This window comes from Eptatretus burgeri, chromosome 16 (assembly GCF_056783735.1).
Source record: "Eptatretus burgeri isolate ZD-2024b chromosome 16, Ebu_testis_v1, whole genome shotgun sequence".
Taxonomy (NCBI): Eukaryota; Metazoa; Chordata; class Myxini; order Myxiniformes; family Myxinidae; genus Eptatretus; species Eptatretus burgeri.
Window position 1 is genome coordinate 9,432,115 of NC_140976.1, and position 17,812 is coordinate 9,449,926.

The 17,812-nt window shown below is 31.6% G+C and overlaps 2 protein-coding genes and 1 pseudogene across 9 annotated transcripts in view; 2 read left to right on the plus strand and 1 right to left on the minus strand.

Annotated features, from left to right (window-relative positions):
* The window catches only part of LOC147010464 (uncharacterized), a 95,568-nt gene that overhangs the window by 46,924 nt on the left and 30,832 nt on the right, over window positions 1–17,812 (plus strand). The gene's annotated exons all lie outside the window — the stretch shown is intronic.
* LOC147010466 (uncharacterized) overlaps window positions 1–17,812 on the minus strand; it is a 43,308-nt pseudogene that overhangs the window by 17,564 nt on the left and 7,932 nt on the right. The window lies entirely within an intron of this gene.
* On the plus strand, window positions 621–3,910 carry LOC147010467 (uncharacterized). Its single transcript, XM_085858954.1, has 3 exons — window positions 621–1,597; window positions 1,695–1,859; window positions 1,957–3,910. Exons 1-3 carry the CDS (start codon window positions 1,505–1,507, stop codon window positions 3,130–3,132), a joined length of 1,434 nt encoding a protein of 477 aa, XP_085715080.1. The 5' UTR covers window positions 621–1,504; the 3' UTR covers window positions 3,133–3,910.

A 17,812-nucleotide genomic window follows, 5' to 3' on the forward strand; every position in this document is an offset into this window, starting at 1 on the left:
CTTATTGAAAAAATAACTAAAACAAAGGTAAATAAAACAAATAAGCGAATCAATTTAAAAACTAGTAAGTTAGAGGATGTAAAGAAAAAAATGAATATCCTTGAATGGACTGAAAACTTTGATGGTTATCAATTGAACAATGAAAAAACAATTTACTATAATCTCAAAATGATATGTGGCTCAGGAGGTGGTCAAACAAGAGCATTAAGAGAAGTTTATCATTTCGTAATGGCACAAAAGGGGTATCTTAAAAAATATAAAGATTCAAATGTTTTGTTTTTCAATATTTTAGATGGGGATTATTGTGCAAAGAAAATTAAACTATTGAAGGAATTTGAGAATGAACAAATCTTTATAGGTTCAATGAGTGAGCTGTTCAACCCCCAGGTGTTCAATTCAATGAGGTTCAACCTCCAGGTTAAAAGGGGAGACAAATAAATATACCTTGGGATAAAAAGGGGGTTTATTTTTAGGGAAAAAACATAGGAATCACTGAAAATCCCCCATTCATTTACATGGGGAAAAGTGAGCCAGAACCAGTATATTCACCCTACTAAGGTGATATTTGTAAAATCCTCACTTTTCATCCAATTGACTTGAAATTAGAAGAGGGGAGTAGGGTAAGAATACTGATTCTGGCTCACTTTTCCCCATGTAAATGAATGGGGGATTTTCAGCGATTCATATTTTTTTTCCCTAAAAATAAACCCCCCTTTTTATCCCAAGGTATATTTATTTGTCTCCCCTTTTAACTTGGAGGTTGAACCTCATTGAATTGAACACCTGGGGGTTGAACAGCTCACTCATTGAACCTATAAAGATTTGTTCATTCTCAAATTCCTTCAATAGTTTAATTTTCTTTGCACAATAATCCCCATCTAAAATATTGACAAACAAAACATTTGAATCTTTATATTTTTTAAGATACCCCATTTGTGCCATTACGAAATGATAAACTTCTCTTAATGCTCTTGTTTGACCACCTCCTGAGCCACAGGTTATTTTTTGTTAAGCCCCGCCCACTTTTCTTTAAGCCCCGCCCACTTTTGTTAAGCCCCGCCCACTTTCCACAAGGTATTCAATAAGCCCCGCCCACTTTTCTTTAAGCCCCGCCCACTTTTGCTAAGCCCCGCCCACTTTTGCTAAGCCCCGCCCACTTTTCATGAGGTATTTTTTCTAAGCCACGCCCACTTTTCCTAAGCCCCGCCCACTTTTGCTAAGCTCCGCCCACTTTTCATAAGGTATTTTTTCTAAGCCACGCCCACTTTTCCTAAGCTCCGCCTACTTTTGCTAAGCCCCGCCCACTCTTACATCATTTCCAGTTCATCTCTGACTCACAAAGAAATCACTAGAAAATTACAGGATGTTATGGTTTTGAAAAATTTCCCAATGAAGGCTTGCCTTGGCTTGCCCAGGGAATTTCCAAAGGAAACCACACCCACCAGTCTTTCTCTATAAAAGCTTCAAACCCAGGCTCCATTTTAAACATTTGTTTTTGCTGGCAATGGTGTTCTGTGTGCTTGTCTCAAACTCTCTGTCTTCTATGGAACTAAACCTTCAAGTTGATGAACTGGATTCAAACCTCTTATCTATTGAGGTAAGATTTTTTATTTTCCTATTTTCAAACTTTGATTGAAGCATACTCATTTAATAATTAAATAACTTAATTAATACATTATTATTTTCTCTCACAGGAAATTGTATCTGAAAATACTGCTTTTGCTACAACTTGGGGGGAAATTGTTGGCTTGGTTGAAGACCTTGAGTGGGATGACTTTGGTGTTCCTTGGAACTCTCTGTCTTCTATGGAACTAAACCTTCAAGTTGATGAACTGGATTCAAACCTCTTATCTATTGAGGTAAGATTTTTTATTTTCCTATTTTCAAATTTTGATTGAAGCATACTCATTTAATAATTAAATAACTTAATTAATACATTATTATTTTCTCTCACAGGAAATTGTGTCTGAAATACGAAATGAAAATACTGCTTTTGCTACAACTTGGGGCGAAATTGTTGGCTTGGTTGAAGACCTTATGAGCGACCAAGACCCACAGAACGAGTTTGTCCTTGATGACCCAACCAAAGAGTTATACCTTGGAGACCAGCAAAATCCTGAAAAAGAGTTTTACAGCAATAGTACTCATTGTGAGTTATCAAGACAATACCCACTGAACAAGTTATACGTTGATGAGCCAGAATACAAGTTTTACCTTGGAGACTCACAAATTTTGAAAAAATCAGTAAATGAGTTCTGCCTTGATGGTTTAAATAACTACCTTGGAGACTCAGGAAAAGGGTTCTGCCAAGATGGTTCTAAATATGGGGCCTACCTTGGAGACTCACAAATTTTGAAAAAATCAGTAAATGAGTTCTGCCTTGATGGTTTAAATAACTACCTTGGAGACTCAGGAAAAGGGTTCTGCCAAGATGGTTCTAAATATGAGGCCTACCTTGGAGACTCACAAATTTTGAAAAAATCAGTAAATGAGTTCTGCCTTGATGGTTTAAATAACTACCTTGGAGACTCAGGAAAAGGGTTCTGCCAAGATGGTTCTAAATATGGGTCCTACCTTGGAGACTCACAAATTTTGAAAAAATCAGTAAATGAGTTATCCTTAAGAGACTTTGTAAGTTGGTTTTACTTTGAATACTTGAAATGTGGGTTCTGGATTGATAACTCACAATGTGATACATATCTTGGAAACTCAACGGGAATGTGGTTATACCTTGAAGACTTGGAAAGTTGGGTTTATGTTGGACACTTGAAACTTTTTTGGGGGCTTTTATTTATTTATTTATTTATTTATTATTATTATTATTTTATTTATTTATATTTTGGAGACTTTTGGAGTTGCTATCACTCTTTGGGATCTAAACCTATCGATGTAGTTCTTTGTCGGATGGTGCTTGATGGGAGCAAGATCAAGAAAGTTCTGGGAAGAAAGTGCAGGCTTACTCCCCCTTTTTACGTCATCAAACCTGAAAGCCTTAAAAGACAGAATTGGAAGAAGAGAAAAAAAAACGTAAAATATATATATATATATATATATATATATATATATATATATATATATATATATATATATATATATATATATATATATATATATGTGGAAATCTCATTTTGAAAAAGACTGTGTTGGGTGAGGATTGAGTTGGGGTTGAGATTTTGAATGTGAGGGTTGGGGTTGAGATTTTGAATGTGAGGGTTGGGACACACACACATACACACCAACAAACAAAGTTAAGCCTTGACTATTCAGTTGAGGATTCTGTGTTTGGGGTTCACAGATCTAAGAACGTCCCCCTTGACACACATTATATACTGTTATACACCTCGGACTTGGCCCTCGAGTGTCCACAACGGTGTATAGTAGGAGGGAGTGAAGCGCCAACCTATTGCTCCCATTGCACACACACACACAAACAAAAGTTAAGCCTTGACTATTCAGTTGAGGATTCTGTGTTTGGGGTTCACAGATCTAAGAACGTCCCCCTTGACACACATTATATACTGTTATACACCTCGGACTTGTCCCTCTAGTGTCCACAAAGGTGTATTATCTGCTTAGTTTTGTCTTTTGTAATTCCTGTGAATAAAATGAACCTAAAATCTCTTCCCCTTCCAAATCATATATTTTATAAGTCCAAGGAACTGTATCTATTACATCAACAATTTTAAAAAGTTCTTTCGTCCATCGTTCAGTAAAACCCTTTTCAAAATGAGATTTCCACCTATATATTCTTACGATATCACCAACTTTGAACTTAGGTTTTCTGACATTAATCTCTTTTTCATATTTTAATTTTGTAAATGTTTCTGATGGCTTCATATTCGTTGACGTGTGAATCGTGTCATTATACTTATCCACAATATCCTGAATAAAAGATAACCATTGTTGTGAACCGAGTTGTGTGAATTTTTTATATAGTCTCTCTTTTAAGGTACGATTAAAACGTTCAACAACAACTGCCTTCCCTTCATTAAAGGTACTGTATAATGTAATACTGTTATTTTTTAGAAAATTCATAAATGTCTTGTTATAAAACTCTCTACCCTCATCAGTCCACAATTTCTTAGGTTTTCTCTTACTTTTATTAAATATCTGTTGAAAAGCTAACATAAGAGTATTACCTGTTTTGTTTTTTAAAGGGACAACCCACGCATATCTACTCCTCAAATCAATAACGGTTAAAGCATACTTGTACCCCTTATCATTATTGAGTTCAATCAAATCAGCAGACCAGATATAATCAACTTCCTTGGAATAAACTTTCCTTCTCTGAAACTTTGTGAATATTGGTTTATGTAATTCATCAGCTAATTGCTCTTCAGTCTTAATGGCATCATTAGAGTCTATAAGTTTTTTGAATTTCCAAGTCCAAGTTTCAATTTAGCACTAATCATCTTCTTCACGATGAACCTATCAACTTTTTCTCTCAAGGTTGGATTTTGTATCAGAGACAAATTATACAACATTTCTCTATCGGCTTCATGCTTTTCTTCCAACGTTGTGGTATTCCCATAATCAATATCGTGTCTCATGCACACTTCATCAACTCTATTGATTGGTTTACTCCAGGATTTAGGATTGTCTGCCTCATCTAATCTTTTATCTAAGTTTGTGCCTGGACCACAGAAAGAATACCCTGGAAGATGTAATTCCCCTGGTATTCCAGTAGTTGTAAATTTACTTCCTGATAAAAACTTTTGTATATCTCCTCCGAGTTTGTGTTTGGAGATAAATTGATTTTTTTTTGAACCACACACCGAACATGTACCTTTTTGTATAACCCTGTTATTTTTACTTTTAATATATGAAATATTTTTAGTATTAGTTTTCTTTTTACATTTGAGACAATAACTCATTTATTTATGAGAAAAATTCCTGCAGAGTGCAAAAACCTTTTTAGTTTCCAACATGCACATTTGAATCTTAATTTTTAAAACATAAAGAATCCTTAGAAATGCCTTCACTCTCTCCTCCATTTATTTAAGAAAAAACTTGAATTAAAATCCATATCTTGTCGATGCTAATAGTCTTGTCGAAAGTATTGCAAATAGACTTGTCAATTCTTTGTTTTCCTCCTCGGTGGGTTGAGTTATTTTCTGTAATACCACCAATCTTTTTGAATCTCACTGGTTTCCATATTTTGATATTTATTCATTCTCTCTCTTTCCTCTCTCTTCTCTCTTTCCTCCTTCTCTTTCTTCTCCCTCTCCTCCTTCTCTCTCTTCTCTCTTTCCTCCTTCTCTTTCTTCTCTCTTTCCTCCTTCTCTCTCTTCTCCCTCTCTCTATTCTCTCTTTCCTCCTTCTCTCTCTTCTCTCTTTCCTCCTTCTCTCTCTTCTCCCTCTCTCTATTCTCTCTTTCCTCCTTCTCTCTCTTCTCCCTCTCTCTATTCTCTCTTTCCTCCTTCTCTCTCTTCTCTCTTTCCTCCCTCTCTCTATTCTCTCTTTCCTCCTTCTCTCTCTCCTCCTTCTCCTTTTCCTCCTCTTCCCTCTCTTCTTCAACTCCTTCCTCATCCCTTACTATACTTGAATCGTTTACACCCCATAGAATATTATACATATATTCATCAGGATTTCTTGTTATTCCTGTATCCAAAATAATTTTTTTTACAACAGGAAACCAATAAAATTTCTTTTGAATTTCTAAAAGAGCCTTACCTTTTCTTAACCTTATAATTTTTTCATTATTTAACATTCTAATTAAATCTAAAGTTGTTGGTTTATCAACATCAGCATAATGCCAATCTTTTATTGAAAATACCTCATTCTTATGTTGTAGAACATATTTATTAAAATACCGAATACCCTTTTCTTGAAGGTATGCTTGGACACAGAAATGATAATTTTCTTGAAGCCTTCTTGCTGTCATTTATGTATTAGAAATATATGTTAGAATAATATTATGACACGAAACACCTCCCCATCTTCCCATAGTTAAATCATTTTGTATTTCCTTACTTATTATATATAATCCTGTTTTTTCTGTTTTCATGAGATAAACAAGGGCAAAACCATTATTATATTTACCCTTATTAAATTCTTTTATTTGTTGTTTACTAATCGTGGCTCCACAAAACTCATTCTCGATACCAAGTGGATAATATTCTTCCTTACGAGACTGATTTAATTGTTCCAGGTCTTCGAGGTTAATTTTAAATGACCAATTATACCCTAAATCATTCATATCATACCCCCATTGTTCTATTCTCATACAAACGATACGCCCTTCTTTATAAAAATTTATTTTAATTCGAACTGTGAATTCTGTATGACCTGGAGATAATATCAACACTTCTGTATCTTTAGAATACACAGCCGTTTTATTTAAGTATATATATTGTGATAAATCGCTTAATCTCACCAAGTCATTCGCGTCAGTCGGGCTTGGATAATTTTTTAATTTATAAGCATTTTTCATGTTAATATTTTTGTTTATATTATATTTATGTCGTTCAGCCTGTGCCTTTGTGTAATAATTTGATAAATCAATATCCAGTTCTTGAGATACACCAAAGATAGAACCATCTTTACCAACATAAGTCATTTATATTAGATTAAAAATAATATCATAAAATTTTTTATTTTTGTTGAGTTGAAATAACACATATAGACATAATTGACCACAACACTTGGAATTTAATTCTTGGACTTGAAATGTTTGATAAACACCATTCTGTAAGAATTTTATGACTTCAACAGGTGGTGGAAGACCAAAACTATCAAAATAATATTTGTCTTGACTATTAAAAATACAAACCCAATGAGAACCGTTCCCATCATTATCTTCTAAGTTCATAATAATATTCTTTGTATGTTTCGACACATTTGTTAATTCATCTCTCATACAAATAACCACATTATGAATTTTTAATTTCTTACAATATTTGACAAGTTGTAAATTTGATGTTGTATTCTTTCCAAATTCTTTCAACCACTCATCAATGCTCATTTATTTATTAGAAAGATATAATCCATTACCTCTTTTCGTTAATTTTACACCTGCTTGTGCTATAGAAGAAAGCATATCTCCAACTAACAATCTCGCTTTATCAGGCAGACCTTCAAGTTTTTCAGCAAAATCTACAATTACACCACTTCCACTAATTTGTTTCTCCAACTCTTTGTTATGTCTTTCCAATTCTTTTTGAGCCTGGAGTTGAGCCTTCCTTTCGTTGGCAGTTTTGACCGCTGTTGAAATACCACCCGTCAATGCTCCAACCGCACTTAAACCAGCAAATAAAGGAATTAGAAATGGGAGAAATCCACCACTCGTCTCTCTTATTGAATATTTTTTCAACATTGGTTTTGTCATTTTAATTTTAAGTGAGCCAGTGTCATTCAAGATTTTAACCTGTTCTCTTGTGAGCAAAACATCAATTCTTACTGCTCCTTTTCTCTGAATTGTATTAACGTTAATCGTACAAGGCTTTTGATTTTGAACACAAGATGATAGTTTATGAAGATTGATTTGATTAACATATACCCCAGTTGGTACTTTGCCACTCATTTATTTAACAAAAAAATTATGTGAGACTAATCATCACACCATTATCTGTATTAATCTGCAATTCTGTTTCTTCCAAAAGCAAACAATATGTATCAACTTCTTCACTCTCTCCTCTTTCAATGTATAGGGAAGTATCCACTCGATTAGACTTTATAGTTTCTTTTTGAGCGCTCAGGTCAAACGTATAAATTGTATACAAACTTTTAAATGCTGTCATATCCAAAATAGGTTCTTTATTTCCATTACTTTCACACACCTTTTGGTAAGACTTGTATGCTTCAGCAAAATCATTTTTTTCCCAATTAATTTCCAATCTATCTCGTGGATAAAATGTTCCATCTAGAGAAACGCGAAGTTGTTTCACCTTAGCATTATCACTCAATGCATTATTCTTATCAGTCGCAGTATCACCATCTGGCTTTTTAAAAATCATCCACAGATATCGTGGCTTTCCTTCCAGAACACCCAAATTCCACGTGTAAGTAGTTTGATTGAGTTTAACGTGTTGACATCTTCTTTTGAGGTATGATACACTGAGTGGTTTTTTTGAGTTAAGTCTTCGATTCAACATCTCTTCTGTTTTAAGATTAGGAGTATATTCACTGATATACCAACTCATCTCCTCAATTACAAATTTATTCTGATCACCAAAAGCATTACCAACACCAAAAAGCAATCTATTTTCATTATCATTCCTTTGTAGTTGAAATCTAATTTTAAGACCATACAGAACTTTATCATAATCACAAAATCCAAATATACCTTTAAGAGGAACTGCCACAGTAAAACTATTTTCTGCTTTTGTATCATCATTATACATTCCTTTCCTTTGAATATATCCAGGGTCTGTGTTTGTTCCCGTTGACATATCAGGAATAAAACCTTCGACAGACCCCTTTCCCATTCTATCACTGAATGTATAGAGTGTAAATTTCATCATTTCAGATACAGCAGAGACATAATCAACCGCTTCAACTTCTTGTGTTCCAATATACAATCGCACACTATCAAACATTTTCCAGAAGAAATCATTTACAAGTGTAGCGTTTGTGTTATTCCCAGCCTTAGTGAATTTAAATTTACACAACAAGAAACTTTCGGAGAGATTCAAATAGGTTTGTTGATTATTTATTTCAAAACTTTTTGTACCATTTGTATTCCAGTCTGTTCCAGTTATTGCATTTACCTTGAAGTAATCTTCTTTTTTAGTGGAGTTTGAGATAATAATAGTATCATCCAAATCATAGATACTATCAATTGCTTCCATACTTGTATTTATTTAGGAAAAAAGATGTTAAAACTTTTGAAACCCTGATCCAAGTATTTGAATTATTTTCTGTCGTTCTTGGGGGGACAACTGAGTTTTACCTTTCTTAATTTCTTTTATTGCTTGTAATTTATGAGATTCTTTCTGAGCATCTTTTATACTCTTTACAGCACCTGCTACATTTCCCACAGCAGAAGCAGTTGAACCAATTAGGTCTTTATGTTTAAGAATAGTTGAACCAATACCCATGAGAGTATCAATTATCCCATCTCCTCTAAATTGATGTCCAACACCCCTTTGTCTCTTAGGTTTATAGTATCCTCTACCAAGATACATACCTTCACCCTTGTAGTACGGGGAAAGGAACATCCCATCCCCTGTAATTATTTTATATTTTCCCAACTCGTGCTTCCTCACAATAACCATCGTATTTATTTATTGAAAAACTTCACGTAGGTGAATTCTGATGGATATAACTTCTCCATTAAAAGAAATCACACGATTATCTTGGTCGGTTATCCTAAAATTTACTCTGTGTATGGTTTTTCCTGACACAGGTAGATAAACCAAATTTTTAGGCTCCATATTGAATTTATAACCAATTGGGGTTGAGTATGCGCTGAATGAAAATATTGTATTTGTTTTTAATCCATCATTATAAGCACCATCAATCAAATCACAGTGAATTAACACCGAATTTATTCCTGAGGATATTTGAATGACATTATCACTGTAAAACGTCCCATTAGTTTCAATCTTTTTAAGGAGAAACCTAATAACTCTCTAAATGAATTATCAATTGTGAAATCAACCTTGTAGTTATTTTTAACTTTAATCGTTGATTTTGAAGTATGTTTTTGAATGTTTATAACAATATTTTTTGGTTCATCACCCTGTTCTTTCATAAGACGAGCAATTTCGGAAGATATTTGAGAAATCTCGTATGCTCCGGGTGAGACTGTTATCGTTTTGTATCCACTTCCCGGATTATAACTAAACTTGTCATTTTTCTCGGTTATATTAAATAAGGTATTATAAGTCTCCATGGACAATAAAGATGCCTCATATTCTTTTGTTGTGTCAAGTTGTAGTGGGTATGGGAATGAAGATGTGTGGTCGCTTGTTGTGAAATTAAAACTCAGGATTGTGCTTCTCATCTTATTTAATATGAGATAAAATGTCTTTATATTGAGATTTATTAATTATTTTCATGTTCATCAACTGGTCTAAAATGGCTGATGCTTCATTAAAACAATTGTTATTTCCAGCCTTCTTACTGCCGAACAACAATAACAGTCTATTAACTAATTGCGATGGGTCATTTGGAAGAAAACTAATACCTGAACCAAGGATACTTAAAGCCTGAATAATGTGTTTCTCCTTCTCATTCTTCCTACTTTTACCAGAAAGAATAACCTTATAATTTAGAGTGTTCAGCAAATCAATATATACTCTATCATCATTATTTTCCATATCCAATGGTTTATCAATATACTTTGATTCATCCCTCACAGTTGAACCTTGTCTTCCATCTTTTGTGAGAAGAAACATTAATCTCGGAGTTAGTTTAACAGGGGGTTGAGCAGAACTTAAGAACCTTAATTCATCATTAAATATCAATACCTTTTCTTGAACAAGATGAAATATTGCTGGTTGTTCTGTTGGAATGAGTCCTGCTTTGGTTTTTGAATCCGCTGAATATTCATTGTTTTGAACAGCATTCACAATATAATCAAGGGGTTGATTAATCTCTTTCAGTTGTTGAAATAAACCTTCATCATCATATTCTAATTCTCCTAAATGCTCTAATTCTTCCTCCGTCATTTGACTGAAATCTTTTAACATTTGAAGCTTTCTAGGAGTATATTCTACTGTGGGAACTGTGGAAACATCTTTCATTTTTTCTTGGGAAGTTTTTAAAAGTGGTTTAAAAAATTTCTCTTGTTTTTTTTCAAATGCTTCTTCGCCCGTTAGTTTCTGTCTGCGTTTCTTCTTTATGTCTTCCTGTTGTTTTACAACTTTTGAAACCAACTCTTGATGTTCCTTAAATCTTCTTGCTCTTTCTTTTGTATCCATTTATTTATTGTAAAATATCATTTAATGAATTGTAAAGATCAACAGGGAAATTTTCCTTTTCTTCATCATTCAAGTAGATGTGTTCAAATAAATCCTTTTCTTTAAATATTTCATCAAATTCTTTATTAACATTAATGCGAGTTGTAATTTCTTCTTCACTAATCCTTGCATCTCTGCTTTTCATACGTTTGTGTTGAGTTTCTTCATCAACATCAAAACCGAATGATAAAATCTTCACTCCGCTCAGATATTTAATAATTTGTCTCGTTCCTTCTGGATTAGTTTCTAATATCCCAACACCACCAGATTTTAGTTTCTTTAACTCACTCTTACAATGTGAATATTTTGTTGTACCAAGAGAAACCTCCTCAAATATTTGTCCTTCATTCCTCAATCGCATATGTTCCTCCACTGAAATATAGTGATAATCTTCACCTTTTACTTCTCCAGGTCTTATTGCTCTAGTTGTTGTTGATACAATGCGTATCACGGGGTGTTTTTTAAGTAAATTTACAATATTCTCATTTGTACTACACAAGAACCTTGATTTATGAAAGTTTTTTCCAGAAGCAGATTTACCCACAAGATTTATAATAATAGTTGTCATTTATATATGTAATTGTTTATAAAACAAAAAATATATCCCTTAATATCTCATCTTGTTTCACAACAATATATTTATATTTTTCAGTCGTGTGCTTCATATAATCCTCAAATTTCTTTTTACTACATAATGTAGAACAATTATCTCTCCAAAAATTATTGATATCTATTGAATTTAACTTGAATAAAATAAAAGTATTAGCATTGTTTCTGATGGAACGACGAGGAAGTTGAAAGTACGATTGACTAAGATAAATACAATTACAAGAAGAATGTCTCCCTCTTGTGTAGTAGCTGTCCATTACCGTTTGGTTTCTCTCATTAACACAATCATCAAAGATAACGAGGTTCTTTTTTGATTTATCCAAATCTTGGGGAGACGGTATATCATCCGTATTATCACTAAGAATACAAGTTATAAGATTTGATTTCTTTTTACATCTCTGTGTATCACAAAATAGTTGAATTATATCTTCAATGTTATAATCATTTAGGTTTTTTTGACGTTTAAATAAACCTATTATATCTTCTTTTGAAGACCAGCATTAAAACCTTGTGAGAGTAGTTGATACTCTGGTTGAAAACTCGACTTTGTGAAAATTATTAAATTATCATAATCTAAAAAGTTGGGAGTGAGGAGCATTTTTAAAAGTAAGCAGGTTTTTCCACATCCACTTGAACCAACTATGAGACATCTTAATGAATTTGGGAGATTTTTATGGTTGTTAAATTTTATCTTATTTTCCCAAATAGGTAAAAAATCATTCATTTATATATTTGAAAAACAGGTTATTTAATTTATTATTGGCTTTTTTAGAAACTCTATATTTTATCCTAAGTTCAGGTTTAATTTCAAGATAATCCATTATTTTATTTATACAATATCTTGTGTTGATATTTCCCTGAAAATTACATCCATGAATAATATACAACAACAATCCTTTGAACATTTCTCTTATACGTTCAGTTTCTTCCCTTGTAAGGAAAGGTGTGTTATCATCCTCATACTTTACATTCATTTCTCTAATCAATCTTGTAAAGTAATTCATTTTTGGTGTAAATCTAAAAGAATTATTTTCCTTTTTATATTTTTTATTATCATTAATTAGAAGATAATCACAGAATATACATTGTTTATAGGCTTTTGACTCTGTGTTTAATCCCCGTCTTTCACATGCAGGACAATTCTCAAATTTGTCATATGGAGAATCAGGAAAGTCTAGCATATTTATAAAGTAAAACTTTACTTAAACTGAAATTCATCTATACTTTCAGTTGTATATTACCATCGATATCGATATACTTTTTTTCATTATCAGATTCAACGACAACATTTTTTATATTAAAGGTAATTTTAAAATTATCGTTAACTACTATTGAACGAAATGTCATTTCACCTGATATATTAACATCCTTTATTTCATCAAGATTTACATCTTTAGGGTTGTTGAAAAAAATACAAATTTCTCCTTGCATATTACAGATGGTCTTATCTTTTCTTTCTAAAGCTTCATCCATAAGGTTTTTGTTCTTTGATACTTTTTCTTGTTTCATTGCTTTTTCTAGTTTTGAATATATTACTAGAAGGAGAGGAGAAACTTTTGTTAGAGATACTTTAATTGATGTTCTACCAGGTATACTAAAAGCCCTTCCACTGAAGGAAATTGAAGAACTCATATTATTTACCATAATAGTTTTTATCCAATAGTTGTTATATTTATCTTTGTTCAATTTTACATCCTTGACATATTTCTCAGTATCTTTAACAGATGAAGAGATTGATTGAAACTTGTCTTTTGTGTCTTGAAACATTGTATTTATTAAGTGAAAAAGTTGGAGGATAAAATGTTTTTAAGCACAGATTCACCTATAAATTAAACGAAATTTTCATCAAGAAAATTTTAGTTTAAGCAAAGTTTTATTCTATAAATATGGTGAATACAACGTACTGCGATGTTTGTAATCACGAATATAAACATTATAGAAAACACCTCCGAACCAACAAACACACATTTAATCTATTTCATCAAATATCTCCTCTTGAGTTGGAAAGAAAACATTGTGATATCTGTTCAAAGGATGTTTTGAAGAGTAGTTATAATCAACATCTTCAATCACAAAAACACAAGAAAAATGAGTTTAAAGTAAAGGGAGACTATTATATTAAAAACACTGATGAGGCATTTAAAGGGCATATAAAAATAAGGATTTTTCAATTTGGAGAACCCGGTCCATCATCAATAGCTGAATCAATTGAAATAGTGAAACCCGATGTTGAAAAATTTATTAAAAAGACATTAAAAGAAATGAAAACTTTAAAGTTTTATATGGGAGTGAAAATGAATATGAAAAGACAAGATGAAGAACAAACTCCTTATATGAGAACAGATCTTTATTTTATAACATCATTTCAAGATTTTTTGAATAGTGGGGTTTATGAAGAACTATCAAGACAAGAGGAGGATGTTGATAATACAGTGGTAGGAAGTGGATTCAATATTAAAAAAATCATCTTTTTAGATACACACATTCTAAAATCAAACCCTCTTAAAGCTTCTTCTTATATTGAATTACCAAAAGAAATAAAACTAAAGAAGGCAGTTGTTAATATTAAGAACAATGATAATAAATGTTTTCTCTGGTCTGTTCTTGCTCACTTACATCCACCAAAATGTAATTCAGAAAGAGTAAAACAATATATGAAATATGAGAATACCTTGGACATTAAAGATTTTAAATTCCCAATGCCATTAACAGATATTCCTAAATTTGAGAAAAAGAATAATCTTTCTATTAATGTATATGGATTAACGGATACAAACAAAGTTCAAATATTAAAAATTTCAAACAACTATAAAAATGAAGAAACACACATTGACCTTTTATATTTTAGTGTTGGAAAGAATTCACATTACACATACATCAATAATTTATCAAGATTAATCTCTTCTCAGGTATTCAGAACAGCAAACAAAATATATCCTTGTAAGCGATGTCTTAATTCATTTCATACAAAAGAACGATTAGAACAACATTCAAAATATTGTAGTAATCATAAATCAGCTGTAATTACAATGCCTAAACCTGGTGAAAAGATTTATTTTGAAGATTATAATAAATCTATCATGCACCCATTTGTGATATACGCTGATTTTGAATGTATCCTTAAAAGATAAATACTGCTTCTCCTAATCCAAAAGAACCATATACAAATAAATATCAAAAACATATTCCTTGTGGTTTCTGTTATTATATCAAATCATCTGTTGGAGAAAAGTATAACAAACTTGAACATTATCGTGGAAAAAATGCTTCACAAGAGTTTGTAAAACGATTAGAAAAGGATTGTATAAGACTCACTAAATTAATGAAAGAAACAAATGAACCGATGAAATTAACCAAAGAAGAAAAATTAGAATTTAGAATGAACAATATCTGTCATATTTGTGAGGGGGAAATTAAGGAGTCTAAAGTTAGAGACCATTGTCATCTTACTGGTAAATATAGAGGTCCCGCTCATTCCTGTTGTAATCTTAATTATAAATTACCTTCTTTTATTCCAGTCTTTCTTCAGAACAGCGCCAACTATGATACACATCTATTTATAAATGAACTTTCAAAAACACCAGGGAATATTTCTGCTATAACAAACACAAGTCAAAAGTATATTTCATTTTCAAAAATGATATTCACAAAACCTATAACTCGTATTAGGTTTTTAGATTCTTACAAGTTTATGGGAACACCACTAGCCTACCTCGCATCAAATCTAAGCTCCACGGACTCTTTTCCAAATCTTAATTCATTCTTTCCAAAAGAGGAAATTCTCACTAAAGAGGAAATTCAGATTAAAGAGAGAATTCAAAGTAAAGAGGAAATTCTAACTGAAGATGAAATTCTAATTATAAAGAAAATTCGAACTAAAGAGGAAATTCAGATTAAAGATGAAATTCTGATTAAAGAAGGAATTCTTATGAGAGAGGAAATTCAAACAAGGAATGAAATTCAAAGTAAAGAGAAAATTCTTACAAGTAAGGGAATTTATCCTTATGATTATATGGATTCATTTATGAGATTTAAAGAAACACAACTTCCTTCAAAAGAAAGTTTCTATAATAACCGTTATGAAGAAGAGATAAGTGATAAGGAATATAAACACGCACAAGAAATATGGAAAATATTTAAGATAAAGAACCTTGGAGAATATCATGATTTATATCTACAAACAGATGTTTTATTGTTAGCTGATGTGTTTGAGGCTTTTAGAACACTCTGTCATAATAAAAATTGTTATGGATTAGACCCTGCCCACTATTTCACAGCTCCTGGTTTAGCTTGGAGTGCAATGTTGAAAATGACAAAACAAGATATAGATTTAATCAGTGATGTTGATATGCTTTTGATGATTGAGAAGTCCAAGAGAGGTGGAATATCACAAGTATGTTCAAAAAGATATGCTAAAGCAAATAATAAATATCTCCCAAATTATGATAGTGAAAAAGATAGTAATTATTTGATGTATTTTGATGCTAATAATTTGTATGGATGGGCAATGTCTCAATCTCTACCTTATGGTAAATTAGAGTGGGTGGAAGAAAAGGATTATGAAAAGGCTTTGATGAATATTGTTATTTCTTCTCAGGAGGAATTGAATGACGAAGAAGAAGGTTATTATTTTGAAGTTGATTTGAGGTACCCGAGTGATCTTCATAATAAGCATAAAGATCTTCCTTTTGCATGTGAGAAAGAAACTCCAAAGAAAGAATGGTTAAGTGATTATCATAAAAGTTTTAATATTAAAGGTAAATCAACAGAAAAGTTATTAACAACATTCTATGATAAAGAGGGATATGTTTTGCATCAGAGAAGCTTAAAACAGTTTTTGAGAGAAGGATTGAGAGTAGCTAAAATTCATAGAGTTTTAAAATTTAAACAAAGTCCTTGGGTGAAAAAGTATATTCAATTCAATACAGATATGAGAGCAAATACAAAAGTAAAATTTGAAGGGGACTTTTATAAATTAATGAATAATGCTGTATTTGGAAAGACTATGGAAAATGTTAGAAACAGGCAAAACATTAGATTCGCAACATCTTGGAAAGAAGCTTCGAGATTGATAAATAAACCAAGTTTTGAGAGAGAAGAGGTTTTTTCAGAGAACTTTTCTGCAATTCATATGAAAAAGGAAAGTATTGTAATGGATAAACCAATTTATATTGGAACAGCAGTTCTTGATTTATCAAAGATATTGATGTATGATTATTTGTATAATGACTTAAAGAAAGAGTATGGCGAAAATGTTTCATTGTTGTATATGGACACTGATAGTTTTATCCTAGATATAAAAACTGATGATGTTTATGAAGATATGAAGAAAAATATTGGAGTATATGATACAAGTAATTTCAGCAAGAAGAGTGAGTTATTTTCCAAAAAGAATGAAAAGGTTATTGGTAAGTTTAAGGATGAGTTGGGTGGAAAAGTAATGAGTGAGTTTATTGGATTGAGAGCAAAGGCATATGCTTATAAGTATGGTGAACAGATTGATAAGAGGTTAAAGGGAATAAAGAAATATGTAATAAAGAAATCAATAACTTTTAGAAATTATTATAATTGTTTGATGAATAAGAAAGAAGAATATAGGAAAATGAATACAATAAGAAGTTATAAACATAACATATATAGTGAAGAAGTAAATAAAAAGGCATTAGGAGCCTTTGATGATAAGAGATTTATTTTAGATAATGGAATAGATTGTGTTCCATATGGATATTGTATGATAGAGTGTATAAAATAGATTATGTTTTAACGATGGGAAGATGGGTTAGGGTTTTTAAGGGCTACTGTGGTTTTTTCACAATATATAAATGGTTAAACCAAGTATTAATCAAACTAAAGAGTGGAGAAAATCTCAGTCTTGGTATATAAATGGAAAACATAATGAATGTGAAAAATATCAAATAAGTCTTATTGAAAAAATAACTAAAACAAAGGTAAATAAAACAAATAAGCGAATTAATTTAAAAACTAGTAAGTTAGAGGATGTAAAGAAAAAAATGAATATCCTTGAATGGACTGAAAACTTTGATGGTTATCAATTGAACAATGAAAAAACAATTTACTATAATCTCAAAATGATATGTGGCTCAGGAGGTGGTCAGATGAGAGCATTAAGAGAAGTTTATCATTTCGTAATGGCACAAATGGGGTATCTTAAAAAATATAAAGATTCAAATGTTTTGTTTGTCAATATTTTAGATGGGGATTATTGTGCAAAGAAAATTAAACTATTGAAGGAATTTGAGAATGAACAAATCTTTATAGGTTCAATGAGTGAGCTGTTC